An 18,964-nucleotide genomic window follows, 5' to 3' on the forward strand; every position below is an offset into this window, starting at 1 on the left:
CATAGGCGATGGCCACACCTAGCACTTCGACACACCACGACACATTATTCCAATGCCTAACTGCCACCCGAGCCGAAAAGGCTCACCGCCAATACCCTCAGAGCTGCAACCAATCCCTAACGCTATTGATGACACTATCCAACCACAAATCATTCCCGTGGTCTGTGAGATGAACACCGTCATTCCGGTACAAGGCTTTGTCGCCAATCCGGATACGGTCATGAAAAATGACTCGGCCATTCAAAAATCGCACCCAGCGAGCTATTGCCCGGTTCAAGAGTTTCCTGGTTTTTTTCAATAGCCATACAGTTCTGCGCACCGTGCCACATAGTTCTTTTCAGGAAGGAGGACCAGAACACCGTTGTTCCAGGACACAGCGCAACAATCCCCTCCAAATCCTTCCGTATGCTCCAGGACAAGTCCACACTCATCCTATTAACAAGGTCATTCTCTCCCAAATGAATTATAAGGATGTCGGGGGGCAACATTCCGCCACAGCATAGGCATGAGTTCCTCCCAACGCATGCCTCGTCTCAAAAACCAGGAAACACGCCCTTTTTTTTTTTTAAAGGTTTATGGTGACTCGTGACGGGACAACGATCGATGAAGAGTGAGGCCGGGGGAGGGCTGGCGCCCAGCATATATGCTGCAGGACACGCCTCCTCAGCGGCACCTGGTTGGGTGCCCGCCAACGGGCGTGGGTGCCAGCCAGGTAAGAGGGAAGGCAGGGGGCACAACCACTCCCCTCTCTTCCAGGGAGGAGAGTCTTTAGGTGAATTCCTGCTTGTGGGCTTCTCAGATGCATGTGGTTGGCCACTCTGGGAAAGAGGGTTCTGAAATGGATTGATCCAGCAAAGCTGTTTTATGTTTTTAATTGAAACAATAATTACACGTATTCCAAGTAGGCATTAAAAAGAAAGATAATTACAAAGATCCAAATAAACCTGGGCATACATTAAAGCAAGGGCAGTCAACATGGTTGCTTTCAGATGCTGTTGGACTCTAACTCTCATCCTCCTTGACTCTTGACCATGCTGACTGGGCTGATGGACTCCAACAACATCTGGAGGCTACACCTCCATTAAAGTGTATGAGGTGAGAGAAGCCTTGCAAGAGGTAAGCACAGAACATTCTGGAACAGACAATCACAGTATGCGCTATTCACATTCATAGCAGGAGAATACCTCAGCCTGCAAACATGGGATATGAGTTCAGTGGTTGGCACTGACTTCTCTTCCCAGGCACCTTTGCTGGGATCAGCTACTGGGATATGTGGTTACCAGGGCATCAGGTCTGAAAACATCAACAAGGACCTGACTAAGCTAAACTTGTCAGCTTAGAAGTAATCTTTCAGGAGTGACACTCTAGATATGTGGTGATACGCCAGAAGAACAACACAGGAGATTTGACATCACATACAGTACACCTTAGGATAGGTACCCATGTTAGTCTGTTGCAGCAAGAGTCACGCGGCACCTTAAAGACTAGTCAATGTATATTGGCATAAACTCTTTCTTGGAGCAGAGCCCACATTATCTGATGTACGAAATGTTGTCCTCAGTTGGTAGCTATCTATAACTATACGGATATTGAGGGAAATTATACAAACAGTGGGGTTAAAAAAAAAAAGCACAGCGACCATTCACAACAGTAGTAGTTGGTGGCAAGTACTGTGCCTATTTCCCTAAGTTGAATGTTGCTAGACAAAATGCTAAGTTCACAGTGGATGTTCCTGCGTACACTGTCAGAAGTAGAACTTTCATACAAGTTTAGAATACAGAGTTCAATATTCAAATGTCTGACATTACAGATGATTTCAGAAATGCCTAAAATTAACCATGTTTTTAGATCCTGCTGTTGAAGTAGTGTAACTAATTGTAATTAATAGAAATCACATTAATGTGTTTTATAACAAGACAGAGCTTTTGATGACTAACAGCTGTTTTCAACTAAAAAACATTTGTTCCCTGGATGATTAAGTCTAAATTCATTTCTATCTTTTCTACTGAAGCTTTTCAATCAATGAACTTCCACCATTTTCTCATTGTTGCCTATTTTAGTTTAAAACTTAACTAAAATATCTTTATATCGATGTGCTCACTTCAGTAGCACACACACTAAAATTGAAACAATACAGATCTATCTAACATTAGAGTATGCAGTGTATGTGTGTATATGTGAAATCTATGGTCTGGACTAAGGACTCAGCCATGTATAGATGCACACATTCCCTCCTCCTCTCCTTCCCTCAGTCCACACACGTGACTTAACACTTCCTGGTTTGTCAAGCCATACTTTTCCATGATGAATAAACTGGCATACTGTGGTTTGAACAATCCCTCCAAATCAAGTTTGCAAATCAGAATCCAATCGTGCGCACACATGACTAATTTCTGATCCCCCACAAACTGTATCCAAGCTAGCCTCTTCTGAACATGGTGCCCTCTGAACATCTTGAAATGCAGCCCCATCCAGTACGACTAAGGGTCAGAGATGGTGGGAGCTGTAGTTCAAAACATCTGGAGGCAACGAGGTTAGGGAAAGATGATCTAAGTCATGTCTGTCACCACTTTATTCACCCTCTTCCTAAACTGAATCTCCTATGAAGATATCCCCCCCCCCAAGTTGCTGTGTTAGCCTAGCAGCAAAAAGATAATGGTGGTGCTTTGGAGACTAATTGATTCATTATGACCTGAGATTCTGTAGGCAGCAGTGTATTCCAGCAAGGCTGATTCACATGCGGTCTAGAAGCATAATTCAGCCACCTGGCAGGGACCTGAAGAGAACCTGTGGTTCACATGCTGTGCATATAGCCTCTAATAAAAACCAGTGTCTATGAGAGAGAGAATGAATAAGCCCAAGGTTCACTGCGATACCCCACTGTGTGGCAAAGTAGCCCTCAGATGTCAACATCACATTATTTTTGAGATACAGTGATACCTTGGTTCTTGAACTTAATCCATTCCGGGAATCCTTTTCATTCCCGAAATGGTGTGAAAACCAAGTTGCAGCTTCTGATTAGCTGCAGGAGCTTCCTGCCTTCAATCAGAAGTCGTGGAAGCTGCGTCGGATGTTTGGCTTCCAAAAAACGTTCGCAAACTGGAGCACTCACTTCCGGGTTTGTGGCGTTCAGGAGCCGATTTGTTTGGGAGTCAAGCTTTTTGAATACCAAGGTACCACTGTACTACAAGACAAAGCAAATGGTTCTATGGCAGTGCAGCTCTGGTTGCTCTGCATGCTGTTTTTGAAGTTCCAGTGGCTAAGTCCAGCTTGGCTTCCGGCAGCAGAACAATCTCTTAAATGTACTTCTCAGCTCTGGACTTCGAAATGCATAAATCATGGGGTCAATCACAGCATTGCACATGATCAGTATACCATTCACGTGAAAAATGGACCCATAGCAAATGCAATAAGGGTTTTGTGGGCAAAATGCCATCAGAAGCATATGAAGGACAAAAGGGGCCCAGCAGCAGAGAAAAACCCCAAGTAAGACAGTTAAAGTAATGACTCCTTTCATGTTAGCTCTCTGGTGAACCGAGCTGGTAGGCTGCAAAGCAATCTTCTTGGCATGAGAGCGTGCAAGCAGGAACATATGAATATAGAGGCTGAGGATAAAAATGAGCATGAAACACAGGAAGACAGAGAAGGACACAACTGTAGCTGTTTCATGGGAGAAAATGACCACTGCGATGCCACTCCCAGCACAGAATGCCCAAATGACCACCAAGATCACTAAAGTACGCTTCATTGTCATGATGTTATGGTACCGCAGTGCATAGAAGATGGTTATATATCTATCAGCTGCAATGGCTGACAGACTGAAAATGGATCCCAGTAAAGATAGAATAAACATGAAATCTAAAATATCATCCATTGTTTTTTCCAAGGCTCCCTGACATGTTAGGTATCTCATCTTGCAGAAGATGATGAAGAGGATATTCTCCAGAGTCTTGTACAAACTTCCCAGCATGTCTGAAACAGCTAAGCTGCAAATGAAAATATACATGGGTGAATGCAGATTCTTATTCCTCCCCACTGCTATGAGCACCAGCAGGTTTTCCAGTACTCCTAGAGCGGCAATGGTGAAGAAGATTTCTTCTGGCACAATGACTTGTGCACAGTCGGAGGTGTTCATTGAGAGCTCACTGTTGTTTTCCGATGGAGGAGCATTTGTCTGTCCCAGAAGCCTTGTTGTTTCAGAACCTCGGTCGATCTTCATGGCTGCAACCTTTGGTGAGGGAAGATGCATGAGGTTGAACCCACATAGATTTCAGTACTCACTGTGGCTTGACCTTCTGCAACAGCCAATGTGTCCAGCTGAGCATCTTGTTATGGCGATATCATTCGAAGTAAACCTGGAAAAACGGTTAACCAATAAGGAATGAGAAACACCAAATTGAAATATACAGAAAACTTAGACTGAGTTCACATATATTGACTAGAAAATGTAAGCATTCTGCAAGTATTGTTCTTGGCTGCTACTGGGAGTTGCCTGCTCCCTAATCCATGTATGACTCAAGCTTGAGAAGAAGCAACAGAACCCACATAGCTCAGAGCAATATGGTTGGTTTGGCTGACTCTGCTGACATGCTAGCTGTTGCTGTGAGGTGTACAGTGCCCTGATCAGATATTCATCTGGGACGTGTGAGAGCAAAACTGTGTAAAGGAATAAATATAGAGGAGTAAAAATATTTTCCAAGTAATTGAGGCATTGTGCTCTAGCCCATGTCAGTTAGATGGAAAAAGCCACAAAGGCTGTGCATGCATTACTGTCTGAAACCATAGCAAGGTTATCCTTTTCTCAATTCGGATGAAAGCTGGTCTGGGGGAAACTGCATCAAAACACAGCATTTAATAAGATATGATAAGATTGATACAGGATATATGTGGATTGTGGCTAACGTCATGTGTTCATTGCTTCCTAAACTAGCAGGGGGAAGCACAGTGGATACAGAGCAAACTATCTGGCTACACCAGGCGTAGCCAAAGTGTGCATTCCAGATGTTGCTGGAGTCCAATTCCCATCAGCACATGGCCATTGTTCAGGGATTGTGGGAGTTGTAGTCCAGCAACTTCTGGAAGGCACCGTACATACGTACATAATATATTGTTACAACCAGCCAACTCTTCCTTTGTTAGGGAGATGGTTAATAATTCAGAATAGCAGTCAATGTCTCTTTAGGTAAGGGATGGTGAACCTGTTTTCTTCCAGATGTTGTGAGACTCTAACTCCCATCAGCAAGCATGCCTAATGGTTAGGGATGATAAGAGTTGAAGTCCAGCAACATTTGGTGGGCCAGAGGTTTCCCATACCTGGGGACGAATTGTTGGGAGATGATCCAATAAGCTGGAGATCTTATCTTCACTTTCCACTGTCTGCACATTGTGAAGAAACATTCATAGAGAAGAACCTGCTATCTATGTTGAACCTGATAAATCCTAGGAGAAGCCTAAGCAGGTTCCCCTCTAGGACATGGCATGGCCATTGGCTCTCCCAACATGTAGACAATGGGCTAGTAGGGATGCAATGTTGGGAGGACAGGACCGGGGACCATGGCCCTACTCTGCCCTCATCCTGTTAGTTGATTGTGTGCGAATCTCTCTCTCTCTTAGTCTCTATGTACACATGTGTATGTATACATTATTAGTAAATTGCATATGTGTGAATATCTATCACCTCACTATTATAGTGATCGTTTACCGGAGAAAGTTACCATAAAGCAAATTTATTATTTTCTTTCTTTAATAATGAAGCTTTCTCAGCTTGATCAGATGCTGCAATTTGAAAAAACGCCAGAAATTAGCCTGCTAATATAAACCTCACCCCATCACAGAGCAGTTACAAGAAACACCATGGAAGATTGACAGGCAAATGTCATTTCTCACACGATCTTACTAACCTAATTTCAGGGATAAAAAAAATCCTTATGCAAATGTGTTAAAACTTCATTTCCTGAGACTTATGATATTAATTTAATGAAAAGAAGAAAATATTTGCATTAGGCATAAGTAAACTGCACAGGAAGAAATGGCCAATTCTGCACGTAGGTGGAAGTAGATTTTAAACCCATGCAGAGCCTGATTATGTTCATGTTCAGTCAGAAATAAGTTTTACTGATCTTGATGGTGCTACCTACAATGAAACTCTAGGGAAAGTTTATATGATCATAAGTCTGCGGTCTGAGGCTCAAAAAGGTTGGATGAAAATGTTTTCCCTTTCCCTTCCTGGCAAGCTTCAGCATCTTTTTATAATCCTGGCACTTCTTACATGGCTGATGATATTATTAGAAGCAAATTATATGAACAAACATTGGAGCTGCTACAGAAATTAATACAATATTTATTGCTACACAAACCTCCAGTGTTCCTTGTTTACATTTGCTGGATATCAAATCTGTAAATATTGATGTCTGCAATTTAACGATGCCATCTGGCTGATCACTTGCAAAACCTTCATTAGGAGCAATTCGCACATTAGATGCAAACTTGTGTAACAAAGTCTATGGCCAATTTTAGGGATTTTGTTGTTTGTTTCAAAAGCAACTTTGAGAGAAAATGTGCTTTCCCCTTTCCATGGAGAAATGGCAGGGGAGAAGGTGTTGAACCCATTTCCTGCCACCATTTGTCTGGGCAAAACTCGAATTGTTCAATACTGGAATCCTAGGGGGCAGGGAGACAGTGGAGACGGGATTAAGGTGGAAAAGAGCAGCCAGGGAAAAGATAATGTATCGTTCTCCCTGCTGCTTCCACCTGCGAAAAGTGTCCCTCCCTTAGGTAATAGAATAATTGATTTACGTATAGTATTTCTTAGTTCCACAACAACTACTGTTCTCTGGCTAATGCACAGCATACGGTAACGAAAACAGCAGGAAAACCATAACATTTAAAATGCAATTTTAAAAAGCGGTAGGAAAACAAATCAATATAAAACAGAGAAAACAGAAACCATGTCAGCAGCAAATAATCACAGGAATAAAACAGGAGTAAAAAAGATGAGATTTAAAGGGACGCAGGTGGCTCTGCGGGTTAAACCACAGAGCCTAGGACTTGTCAATTAGAAGGTCAGCGGTTCGAATCTCCACGACGGGGTGAGCTCTCATTGCTCGGTCCCAGCTCCTGCCAACCTAACAGTTTGAAAGCACTTCAAAGTGCAAGTAGATAAATAGGTACCACTTCAGCGGGAAGGTAAACAGCGTTTCCATGCGGCTTAATCATGCTGGCCACATGGCAAATGAAGCTCATTGGCAAATGAAGCTCATTGACTATATGGAACTTGCAGAAATGACTGGCAGAATCAGAGACCAGGGAGAAGAGACGGTGAAGGAAGACTGGAGGAAATTTAAAGACTATCTACAGAAGCATTATAAAATTACGAACGTTTGAGGTTATCAGATTGAATGTAAAAGAATGTTATTAGAAAAATGACAATGTTAAAGAAAGTATATTTAGGAAGACATAGGGAAATGTAAGGATAAATAAGACAATAACATTAATCTGAACCAAAGATACGCCAGAGGGAAAGAGTTTACTACCAGAATATAAGACCTAGAATACAGAGTGGGAAGGCATGGGGAAGTCGCAGACTTAAGTTAATGCTGAAGAATACAATGACACAATATTTGTTTTTAATTCTTTTATTTTTACCTTGCTCATTTTTCTTTTTGTCTTTGTATAATGTATGTATTGTTTTTCTTTTGCTATTTTCTTTTTGATGTGTTTGTCGATTTGTTCTTTGTTTGTTTATTGAATGTGAAAATAAAATATTATTTAAAAAAAAAAAATCATGCTGGCCACATGACCCGTAATTTGTACACTGGCTCCCTCGGCCAATAAAGCGAGATGAGCGCCGCAACCCCAGAGTCGGCCACGACTGGACCCTTTACCTTTTAAGAATAAAGGGACTTCACCTTGCGGCAAAATCACATGAAAGAAGCCTCTTTGGAGCATATGCCTGGAGCGTTGCTCAGGGAGGGTGTGCTCCCAAGGGGCGCGGGGCATGGAGGGTGCCCTCCCAGGTGCAGGATAGCTGCTCAGGTGCACAGAGCAGCGCACGGGCCCTGCAGCCGGGGGCGGAGCCAGCTGGGGCAGGATGCTTCGTAGGGCCTCTGAGGAGTCTGCCTGCCTCCTCCCTGTCAGCTGCCCTACAGCTGAGGGGGAGGTGGCGGCTGGACCGTTTGGGACAGTGTGGAGCCTTCGGGCACCGAAGCCACCACGTCACTCCCAGAAGAGACGTGTGGCTTGGGCGCGGTGCAGGCTCCGTAGTGAGTGCCACCCGGCATTTTGTCACCTGCCTCCTTCAGCCGGGAGCACAGGGCAATGGCACACCACTTGCCCGTGACTCCCGAGCCTCCCCTGACTCCCGACTTGGGAGTCGGGGGAGGCTTGGGAATCCCATCCCGAGCTGTCAAAACGAAGGGGGAAGACTGCCGGCAAAGTGGTGCAGCTCCCCCCTTCCCCGATGGCTTGAGGACAGTAGGCTTGGGAGCTGCAGGTGGGTGGTGCGCTGAATGTCATCCCCCGGGATGACACCCAGGGCAGGCCCCCTTCCTCCGCCACTGCTCTGCTCTCCACCATATAAGAAGAATGCCAAGGTGGGGAGCTGGGAAGGAGGAGCAGAACTTTGTTCGCTGGGAGCTCCAGCTTCCACTCCAGGGCTAGAATCTCACATTGCTTGAAGGATGTGCTGGTGGAGAGAGGAGTAGACAGCTGTGTGCTGTTTTCTGTGTCCCTCTTTACCAGCAGTTTGCCTTGCGTATGCCAGTAAGTCATGTGGGGCAAATGTATCATATCAAAAACTTGCGGCACTTACCCTGCTACTGCAGAAACTAGCCCCAGACAAGCAGGCAGATGTTGGCAGGCAGACAAGGGGGAAACAGATAACTGAATCAGGCCCAAATCAGATTGTGGGAAGGGGGTGGTGGTTTGTACAACACTAGAAACGATGCCTCTTACTTGCCAGGATGGAAGACAGAGAGATGTGTGTTTGTGTAGAAATCCCTGGGTCTTGCATGTCTGGAATGTGCCCTTATATGAAGGTACATAAGAGCCGCATTTGTTGCCCACTTTTCCTCTGTTCAACTCTGCATTTTGCCTCCAGCACCAACCACTACTGGAATACAGTCCCCAGAAGATTGTTCATAAGATAATCTGAAAATGGCACCTCACTCCTCTTTAATAGGCTATTTTGCCTTAGGGCACATGGAGACACGTACTGCTCATGTACTAGTTTATTGGGCTCCATGATCTCATGAATTTAAAAAGCTAACAGGCAAAGAAATACAAGAGGCAGAGCTGCCACTTTTGAGACACTTAATATAAGTATCCCATGAGATTTCCTATCTATCGCTCGGTTTTAATACAGACTAGAAATGAGGTTCAATAAGTTAAGAGGTCAATAAATCCTGAAAATAAGACACTGGGCTATGTGTGAAAATGGAAAGGCACTTGTCCCCTGAGGCCATGTCAGTTCAAGTGACTCAGAAAAGGTTTAGGACTATAAAGGCAGCAATGTACTTTAAATCACATTACTCTGAAAGCTGTTTATTTGAATGAAACCAGCTAAAGCTGCTGTTCAACAAGGTTAAAAAAGCATACCCACAGGCAAACAAATTAATAAAACATTGCTCTCTTCCCCTCCAACACTACTGGGGCTCTGTCAGTCAGAATCAGCATAGCCAATGGTCAGAGATGTCGGGGGAGATATATAGTCCAACAACACCTGGAGGACCAGATATTTCCCCATCCCTGATCTACATACTTGAGTGAATAACACCTTACTACTGATACATTACCCACCACAAACATCAGAACTGGGGTAGGATTCTGGGACTGTGGTAGGAGTCACTCTTATGGCCTTGATCTGGCTTGGTTCACTCCCTATTTACATTTTTTAAATGAGCACATTCATTGCTTTCACATAATTAATGCCATGCTTCGCTCATATAGTTCTATCCCAAAAATGTATTCAGAAAGTAGAACTTACGGAAAACTCTGAGAACATTTTAAACAGTTTATTCCCCCCACCAGCTTCATGTTTTAATTTTCCTAAGTCCTTGCAATTTACTTCTAGATAATGTGTCATTTCATTGATCTTTTAGTCTCTTCTCATGGTTGATGGTGCCTGTTGTCAGTTTTTGTTCTTTAGACCTCTAGGCACAGGCTAGATAATGTACGGCTATAATTATGATCTGCACAGTTAGGTGTGAATGATATATTGCAAAATGACTACCTATTGATTACTTTCTCTGCCTTTTCTAGGTATTGCAAAATAACTACAGTAAAGTACTCTACAATGCCAAGGGGATAGATTTACATTGTGAAACATTTCACAAAGATCATATTCTATCTTAATCTAGTAATATAGTTATAATTATGCTGCATTTAAGAATTGCTTCTTCCTCCATTAGTACTGTATCATTCAGAACATCACCAGAAACACTTGTCCCCATTGACACTGGAGTAAATTGCTCAGCTTGAAAATTTCAGACATGAACCTTCTTCTCACACTTGAATCATCACCAAAACAGCTGGATGCCTGCATCTGAGAAGGTTCAGGATTTTTGTCATTAGATTTCAGTGGAATTTTGATCACTTCCTATTCTGTTATGAATATAACAGGGCTGGAATAATAACTCAGCTTGGAGGTGACTTGCAGAAGTTGCTTCTGATTGCTCCCATGCAGTGCTGCTTAAAGCACAAGTCAGGCTTTTGAAAATGGCAGCTGAATTTCCTTTGTCCTAGATTGCAGAGTTAATAGCAGCAATAGATACCTGCATTGCTTTAATTTAATTTCCCCAATATTTCCCATGTAGAATTTGAGACATGCATCTTAAAAGCCTTATTTGAACACCCCACACCAATTTTCCAGTGTTCATAATAAAGTAGCTTTTGTACTGATGTGCTCATTGATGACACAACGCTCCTCAAAAATCTCATTTCCTAGCCCAAATGAGTTATACTTCAATGCATACTTAATCTCATGAGTCCATCCCACTACCCATAGATTTGTAGCTGATTCAGAAACATATAATAGAGAGCAAATCTGAGTCACTAATTACCATCTCAGCCTTGGACCTAGTATCTGGCATATCTGAACTTGCTAGCATCACATTGTTCGAATGGCAGAGACATTATCCTGGCAGGACCCAGTTATTCTAATAGGAGCCAGAAAAAGTCTGGGAACTGTGACAAAGTGGCAGTAATTTGCCCCAGGTAATCAAGAAAGATCCTTTGGTCAAAATAATGAATTGAATTCAATGCTACTATCATTTCAAATGGAGTCAAGATGAACCCCTGGTATATGCATTACATTGTGCTATGGAAGTTGGAGCAGTAGCATATTGAAACACTTCAGAGCCATCCATTATGTTCCACAAACAGCTGTATTCATGAATAAGGGGCATGATGTGAAAACAAGAGGGATTGCTGGGAAAAAAAGGAATAGCTGGCAAGCCTGTTACTTATGTGTGGAAATATCAAGTGGGTTTCACACAGATTCTCATGAAGAACAGTTTGTGAACAGTATGGGACACTAGCCTTGCATGAAAGGGAGGGAGGCTCATTTTTGATGGTGATATACTACCTGACAATGTTTATTCCAAGGACATATATTTGCCAGCAAAGGATTTTGGGGGCCCTGGGGCACAGACCATTAGCAACAAAATGGTGGGTTGTGCAAACTGAAAGTACTCTGAAGTGCATTTGATTTATATGGGTGATTCATATGAAGTGAGAAATGATGCTGCTGTTTGGATAGTGGGGCCTTTGTAAAGCTCAAGTCAGCAACTACTCAACGTCACTACTCTTTGGAGCCAGCCCTGAAAGGAATGCAAATAGTGTTTCAGGAAAGGGGAGGAGTTTACTACTTCCCATCTTAGCCAGGACTTCCAGAAACATCTGTGTCTGTCATGTCCCCTCACTGCATTGAGCTTTATCTCAGATCAGCACAGTGCCTAGAAGCTGGAGGCAGCAGGATCCACATGCCTGCTAAACTTTCATCATTTCATTTTAGGAATATCCTTCAACCCTCTGGTTGTAATAAATTAGAACAGTGTGTCCTTGATGTTGAGCCATGAGTTCATGTGGAACATTCTCTGCTGTACATAAATAATAATCACAGGGAAATCAGTATAGTAAATTAGCTCATTGTTTGAACACCACACAGATTTGCTGTTTGAGAGAGAATTCATTCAGTGAATCTAAGTTGCTGGGAGGTATTTGAAGGGTTCTTATTGCTTATTAGTTTCATGCTGTGGTTCGACAGCTATCACAAATGCTTTGTTTAGTTAGCTTGCTGTTCTTTCAAGGAAAGAATATGCTGAAAATATATTCTTAATCATTTTTTTAAAAATCAAGTTATCTATTCTTAAGGCTGCTTTGAATGTACTCTGCTTGCCACCCTCTGTTAAAATAACGTGGAATGCCTTCCTAAAATGCCACATGCTAGTCAGCCATTCATACAACCATTCCTCTTAAAATATGTAATCAAATCTTTTCTTTTTTAAAAACCAGACTGCTAAGCATTTCAAAAAGGCAAATTAGAAGTTTAGAACTTTCATTGCTATTCACACACAGCTACAATTCTTAGCACCCATAACAAGCTACAGTTCCCAGGGTTTTTTTTTGAGGGAAGTAATATGCCTTCAAACAGTGTGTTATGCAGCCATGGTAGCTATTAAGTCTCCATGAAAAACCACAGACATCTTTGCAGTGTTTAACAAAATCTTCCCATCACAAATATATCATCAGTGAGAAAGCATTTCCGCCTTGGAAGTTGCAAGAAGACTGAATTTTGGCTTTTTAAATGTCACTTAATGTTGTCTGCGTGAGCATAGCCGGCCCAAGTGGAATTACTGGAATCACATCTTTAACCTTTTCCTACAGAGAGCAATAAGAATGCTTAGAGTTGAGTATTTTAAAATGCCAAGCTGTGATATATATATATATATATATATATATATATATATATATGAGAGAGATGTTTACTGGTGGAAATAGAATATAAATGCACCATCAAAAATTGCAGTTCCGGAGCTGAGGAAACCCAAATTCTTAGTAAAGAATAAATTATGCAAGCACAACAAGTGTATACTACTTTCCTGCATTCATAGTTAGCATGATTGCCACTTATCTGAATCTGACAGTAAATAGCTTAAGAAGCAGGACTTGTTAATACTTTGTATTATAAGTAGCACAGAAGAGGAATGAGCATGAAGTGGGGACATCTAATATTTCTGGAAATAGTTAACCAGGTAATAATATGCATACAACAACCGTGTAAATCATTAGTGTATGTGGGAGGGTACTAACATGTCTTGCTTCACTATCTTGGTCCTCTGCAGTCTTCTTCCCATGTCCCCAAAGTTCACCAGGACATTGGCAACTGGCAATGCTAGAATTCCCACAGCAGCTATTTCTTAAATCTGGAAAGTGGAGAGGACATCGTGAGGAGCAGCTGTCAGAGCTCTGCACCAGGAAACACACATCCTGTTTAGTTGCTGTCTCCACTAAGGGGGTTTACGCCACATGGGGAGCCTCCTTGAGCAAAACGGACTCCTCCCTGCAGACATTCAACCCCCAACACTTGAGGGGCTGCAGGAATGGGGACAGGAACGAGAAATAGGGATTGGGCCAACCAACAAATTCATCCCTACATTCTGCTTTGCATGATGGCAATTGTGTATGTGTGTGATAGAGAGAGGGAGAGGGAGAGGGAGAATGAATGACTAAATAGGGCTACAGCAGATGATGTGAGGACCTTTGGCTCTCTGTACATTGCTGAACTGCAACTAGGTTATGACCAACCCCTTGATAAAGGCCTGTTAATGCAGGCCTTTAGCAATGTCTCCTAGTCCAAAGAAAGAGGAGAAGAAAGTTACATAAGAACCTAAGACGAGACAGCTGGTTGAGACTCATGGCCCGTCTGGTCCAGTATCCTGTTTTTACAGTGGTCAACCAGATGCCAGCGAGAAACCTGCAAGCAGGACATGAGTAGAAGGGCATTCTCCTTTCCTGTGGTTTCCAGCAGTTGGTATTCAGAAGCATTTTGCATCCTCTGACTTGGGAAGCAGAGCAGAGCATAGCTAGCAGCCACTAAAAGCTTTATCTTCCATGAATTTGTCCAATCCTCTTTTAAAGCCATCCAGATTGATGGCCATCCTTGTCTCCCGTGGGAACGACTTCTATAGTTTCACTATGCACTGTATGAATAAGTGCTTTCTTTTATCTGTCTCGTGTCTTCCAACATTCCGCTTTGTTGGATGTCCACATGTTCTATTATTCTCTGTTTCTCCATGCTGTGCATAATTTTATAAACTTCTATCATGTCATCTTTTACTTGACTTTAAATTAAAAGGTCCTAATTGTTGCAACTTTTCCTCAAAGGGAAGTCATTCCATCCCCTTGATCATTTTGGCTGCCTTTCCCAAACCTTTTCCAACTCTACAATATTCTTTCTGAGGTGAGCCAACCAGAACTGCATACAGTATTCCAAATGTGGTTGCAATATAGATTTGTATAATGCTGCTGTGATATCAGCAGTTTTATTTTCCATTCCTTTCCTAATGATTCCTCACATGGAATTTGCCTTTTTTTTGGGTAGCTGTCACACAATGGGTCAAAATCTTCTTCAAGTTATCTGTTGTGACCCCAAGGTCTTGTTAGTCATTTAATTTCAGTGAAATTAATTTTTGTGTGTGTTCCAATGTGCACCATGTCACACATGTTTACAAGCTGAACCTATAGTCTATGGGAGGCGTTATTTTTATATGTGTAATTTTCTTATATCTTGTGAAACCAAGTGGATTCTGGTTCACAAAAGCTTATGTATGCTATAATAAATCTATTAGATGTTAAGTTGCCACAAGGCTATTTATCATTTGGACTCAACAGGCTAACTGAGCTACCTCTGTGGAGGCTATTTATGAGGAAGCAATCAAATATTCAACCCTGAAACCGCAGCCTTAAATGGTAGAATCCAGGGGGTAAATTATATCTTTTGATTTATTGAATGCATTAACTAACTGCCTCTAAGTTCACAGTCACAAAGTAGTATAAAAGAGAAAAATAAAATACTCAGTAGTGAGGCTACTGGAGTTGGTTTTCTGCCTCACCGTGTAATATCAGGTGCCTTATTAGAAGGCTGGTACAAGTCATTCTCATTTTCATCTAAAAGAGGATTTCACCGTTATGATACAGATTTTTCTCTCTCTCCTCAAAACCTACTACTGAACAAGAAGTCAAAGCAGTGAGTATCTCTGCTCACCAGAGAACAAAGTTTCTGACTTCAGATCATGAGGGAATCATATAACTTCATAGAATAGTGACCACACATCCCAGTCTGCCTCCCCTCTCTTTCAAAATTGTTTGATCTGCAACTTTGAAGTACTTGAAGGTGATGTGAAGAACTCTCTGCACATTCCCAAGGGGATTGTAGCTTCCAAGGTATTATGCCACCTCTTTTCCAGCCTGCCTTCTGCCCGCACATAAATCATTGACATTTAGGAGATCCACAAGGAACAAGGGGAGCAGAGTTGTGGGGTTAGGGAGTAGGGAGATTGGTTGCACCAATGAGCAGCTCAAGGAAATAAATGTAAAAGAGTTTCAATAATGTTGCCATTTTCTGGTGGAGTTCAATCACGTACTGTAAAGTTAAGGTTGTGCAACAAAAATTGGTTTGCAGTTCTTGTACCTTGTCCTCCCCAAATTGGACTTTCTGTGATAAGGAAAGCGATGGAAAAAATGTGCGATAATGTTGTTTGATGCAGCATCAGCTAACCTCATCGCAAACAGAATGAATACTCCACAAATAGCTGTTAAAGCTGTTGTCTAATCTCCCTGCAGGGAGATTAGAATGAATGCTCTGTAAACAGGTTATCTGGAAGCAACTCAGTAGAGTTTGGTCGATGGTTCAGTGCTGTCTCTGTTGCACTGCAGAAATAATTATGTAATATAATTCTCCAGAAATCTTAGGAATCATTTTGTAAATGAAGGCAGGCTTAGCTCCTACATGTAGAGCAATGCCAATTGTGCACTTCATGTGATACCAGTTTCACATAGAGGAAGTGAGCTGGCTAGCCAGAAGGTCTGCAAAAAGATTCAGATGCCCACTCCATGTGGACCCAATTGCAGAAAGGCCAAGAAAGTAAATGGAGAGATGAAACAATCATTTCAAAGAGAAGCGTGGGGAGAAACGCAATAAATATTTCAATTGAGATTTATACATACCTTCCAGTGATCGCAGCACAGATTTCACGAAGGACGGGGAAATGTCTGTAACAAGTCTTGCTGGAAAAAGGAATTTGTGAAACGTTCACAGAGGTGAAGAGTTCTTTTCTCAAACTCTTCTTCTACAATTCAGTACTTTTTCTCCCAAGCAAAAGAAGCAACACATAGGTCAGCATGATGGCAACTGCTAGGAGGGAAATTGCTTGTAAAAAGTGAACAGTTCCCTTGCGTAAGAAATAGACGAGAACATCTAAATCAGAGAGAAAGGCAATGGTTGTGTTTTTGCAGCCTTGAAGAAACGTCATTTAAAAATAATTCATCTGCTTTGTGCCAAACAGCTCTATGGAGTCAAAGAAAATAGAAATCTAATTAAGACCAGCCTGGCATGGAGATAAAGAAGGGGCAAAGTTTCACTTGCTTTGTGTCAGTGTGTATGCCTGTTGTTAAAAGCCCAGGAGGAAGACAAGTCCCAGGCCCCTTTCAATGTGACACAGCAGCTGCGGCTTCACACGGCTCGCTGCCATTGCTGGGGCTCTTCTTGTCCAGTATCCCAATGGCCAGTGGGAGACATCATGTTCTCTCCCACCAGCCATGGGATTTGAATCAGGCCCACCTGCAAATTTGACCAATTGTGGGGGCCCCTGGGGGTGGAGCTGACTAGAGACTCCTGTTGCCCCCTCAACTGGCAGTGCAGTTGGTTTCGGATCACCCAGCCTCCCTCGTTTGCATGTTTAGACCCACCCAGAGGAAATTGTGTGGATCTGCGGTGTGGAAGTATCAGTTGCTGTATTCAGGGCCAGGGAGGAATTTTTCCTCCACACAAATTGAGCCTGTCTGTTTTTTTTTGGGGGGGGGGTTGTTTTTTTGTTTGCTACTTCATAGCAATTGTCACAACTTTTGGCGGACAAGGAATTGGGTATGAGACTTAGTCATGGGTGGGTTTGTAAGCCACTGCTTTTCCACCTCCAAGGAAATGGGATATCCCATTTAAGGGGTCCTAGGGGAGGTGCTTCTGTCTGAGAGTGGATCTAGACACAGGATAAAAACACTATAAGTCAGAAATTAAATCATTACAACAAAAGAAAAAAAAAACCCTATGTAAAAATCCTTTTTGCTCTCTGGCACGATCTGGTGTTGGATGTTTATAACACATTCAAAATGTATTATTGTGACGAATGTAGCTGAGTCCCAGATGCACAGACAAGGGCTGAGGGCCACAGCACTCCCCAAGCTGGCAATCCTGATGGTTGTGCCCATTTGATGTATGTCAACAGGGCAATCCTAACTGAAGATCGACCCCAATGCTAATCAGCCAGCAGATGAGCTGGTCAGTCCAGGATAAACTCAATGCCTAAGCCCACTTATATCTGTAATCAATAAAAATTGTGGCCTGTTAGTTTCCAAGAACATTGTACAGTAGCTATTTTGCTTCCACACCCCCAGCTTCATGGGCGGCAGGCTCCCTGGGCCTGGGCATGCAAGCAGAAAAGGTAACAACTCAAAGTTTAATCCAACTACAAAGAAAAATCCTTTTAGCTGGTTCATGTGATGTACTAAGCCAGTCCTTATGTGGAGGCTCACATACTTGTTGTGAAGCTTGCTGGAGTGGATTGGGGTGGTGATGGGCTAAAAAGGCCCACCGTTGTTATCTCTCCATTTGAAAAGTGATTTCATCTTACAGATTAAAGTGCTTTGCCTCTAATGCTTTTGCACAAAGCCTCCCACGTTTTTGTTCACCCAGCAAATATTTTAATTCATTTCTGTTCAGCTCTTCAATAATCATGCTTCTGTTAAAAAGCTTCCAAAGATAGCTTTCTCCTCTGATAGCAACATTATTTTCAGCTTCTTATTTATTTTATTCACAGCTCACTCCGTTCCCAAGGAGCCTCTGTTCAACTTCCAGGAGTTTCTTATCCAGCCACTAACAGGGCCAAATTGGCTTTGGCAGTAGAACTGTAGCATACGTACCTTCAGACCAGGAATGGAGGGATATGTAAATGTCTGTTTTTCATTTTTCCAATCTTAAATTCAGTTCTCCTCATTTCTGCAACAGTTTGCAAATTGCCTTAAAAATCATTTTTTAAAAAAAGCACATTTTTGCAATGATTTTCTTATAATGTGCAGTTTTGTATGATATTTTCACCAGTATGGTCATTTTTATGCCTATTTCAGCATAATGGTAAACACTGCTTAATTATAGAACTGAATCACAAAATTCAGAGAAGTGTGAATTTTGAAAGATGTTTGTGTTTTGGTTTTCATGTTATGAAAAATGTGGATTTGATTGCTTCGGCTTTGAATGAGAATTGAATAATTTTTCTTCTTCATCCCTACTTCAGACTCATCTCTTGACACAAGAGTTAAAACAATGTTAAACCAGGCTTGGCAAGGAAGTGTTGGAAGTCTGAGAGGGTGTTTAACCTTTTCCCATAATGAATGTCCTTCCTAGATCTATCCAACTATAGCTTTATTTTTTATTTTTACCTGCAGCAAACAGCATCTTCTGGGAAAAGGTTGAATATCCCCCTCCCTGCAACATGGTTGATCTGGGTTAAAAAAGAACATGCTTTGTGATAAACACCCAAGAAGAAAAATTCTTTAATGTAGTTTGATCGAAAGATATTTTTCATGAACATCCCCTCCACATTTAAAAAAGTGGTCCATAATTTATTTCTCAATATTGGTGGGTGAAGTAGGAATTATGTGCACCATTACCACCATCTTCTTATGTATCCCTCAA

General features: G+C 42.1%; 1 protein-coding gene across 1 annotated transcript; it reads right to left on the reverse strand.

Annotated features, from left to right (window-relative positions):
* Window positions 1–856: 856 nt before the first annotated feature.
* On the reverse strand, window positions 857–16,786 carry MC2R (melanocortin 2 receptor). Its single transcript, XM_083450226.1, has 2 exons — window positions 16,225–16,786; window positions 857–4,355 (listed from the first exon to the last, which is right to left on the reverse strand). The coding sequence occupies exon 2, from the start codon at window positions 4,247–4,249 to the stop codon at window positions 3,260–3,262; it is 990 nt and encodes a 329-aa protein (XP_083306352.1). The 5' UTR covers window positions 4,250–4,355; window positions 16,225–16,786; the 3' UTR covers window positions 857–3,259.
* Window positions 16,787–18,964: the final 2,178 nt, after the last annotated feature.

The sequence above is a fragment of the Podarcis tiliguerta genome (assembly GCF_965153285.1).
Source record: "Podarcis tiliguerta genome assembly, chromosome: 7".
In the NCBI taxonomy this organism is placed as follows: Eukaryota; Metazoa; Chordata; class Lepidosauria; order Squamata; family Lacertidae; genus Podarcis; species Podarcis tiliguerta.

Bases quoted from the DNA above. Each gene is read 5' to 3' on its own strand.
- MC2R (XM_083450226.1), bottom strand. From the start codon at position 4,249: ATGCATCTTCCCTCACCAAAGGTTGCAGCCATGAAGATCGACCGAGGT.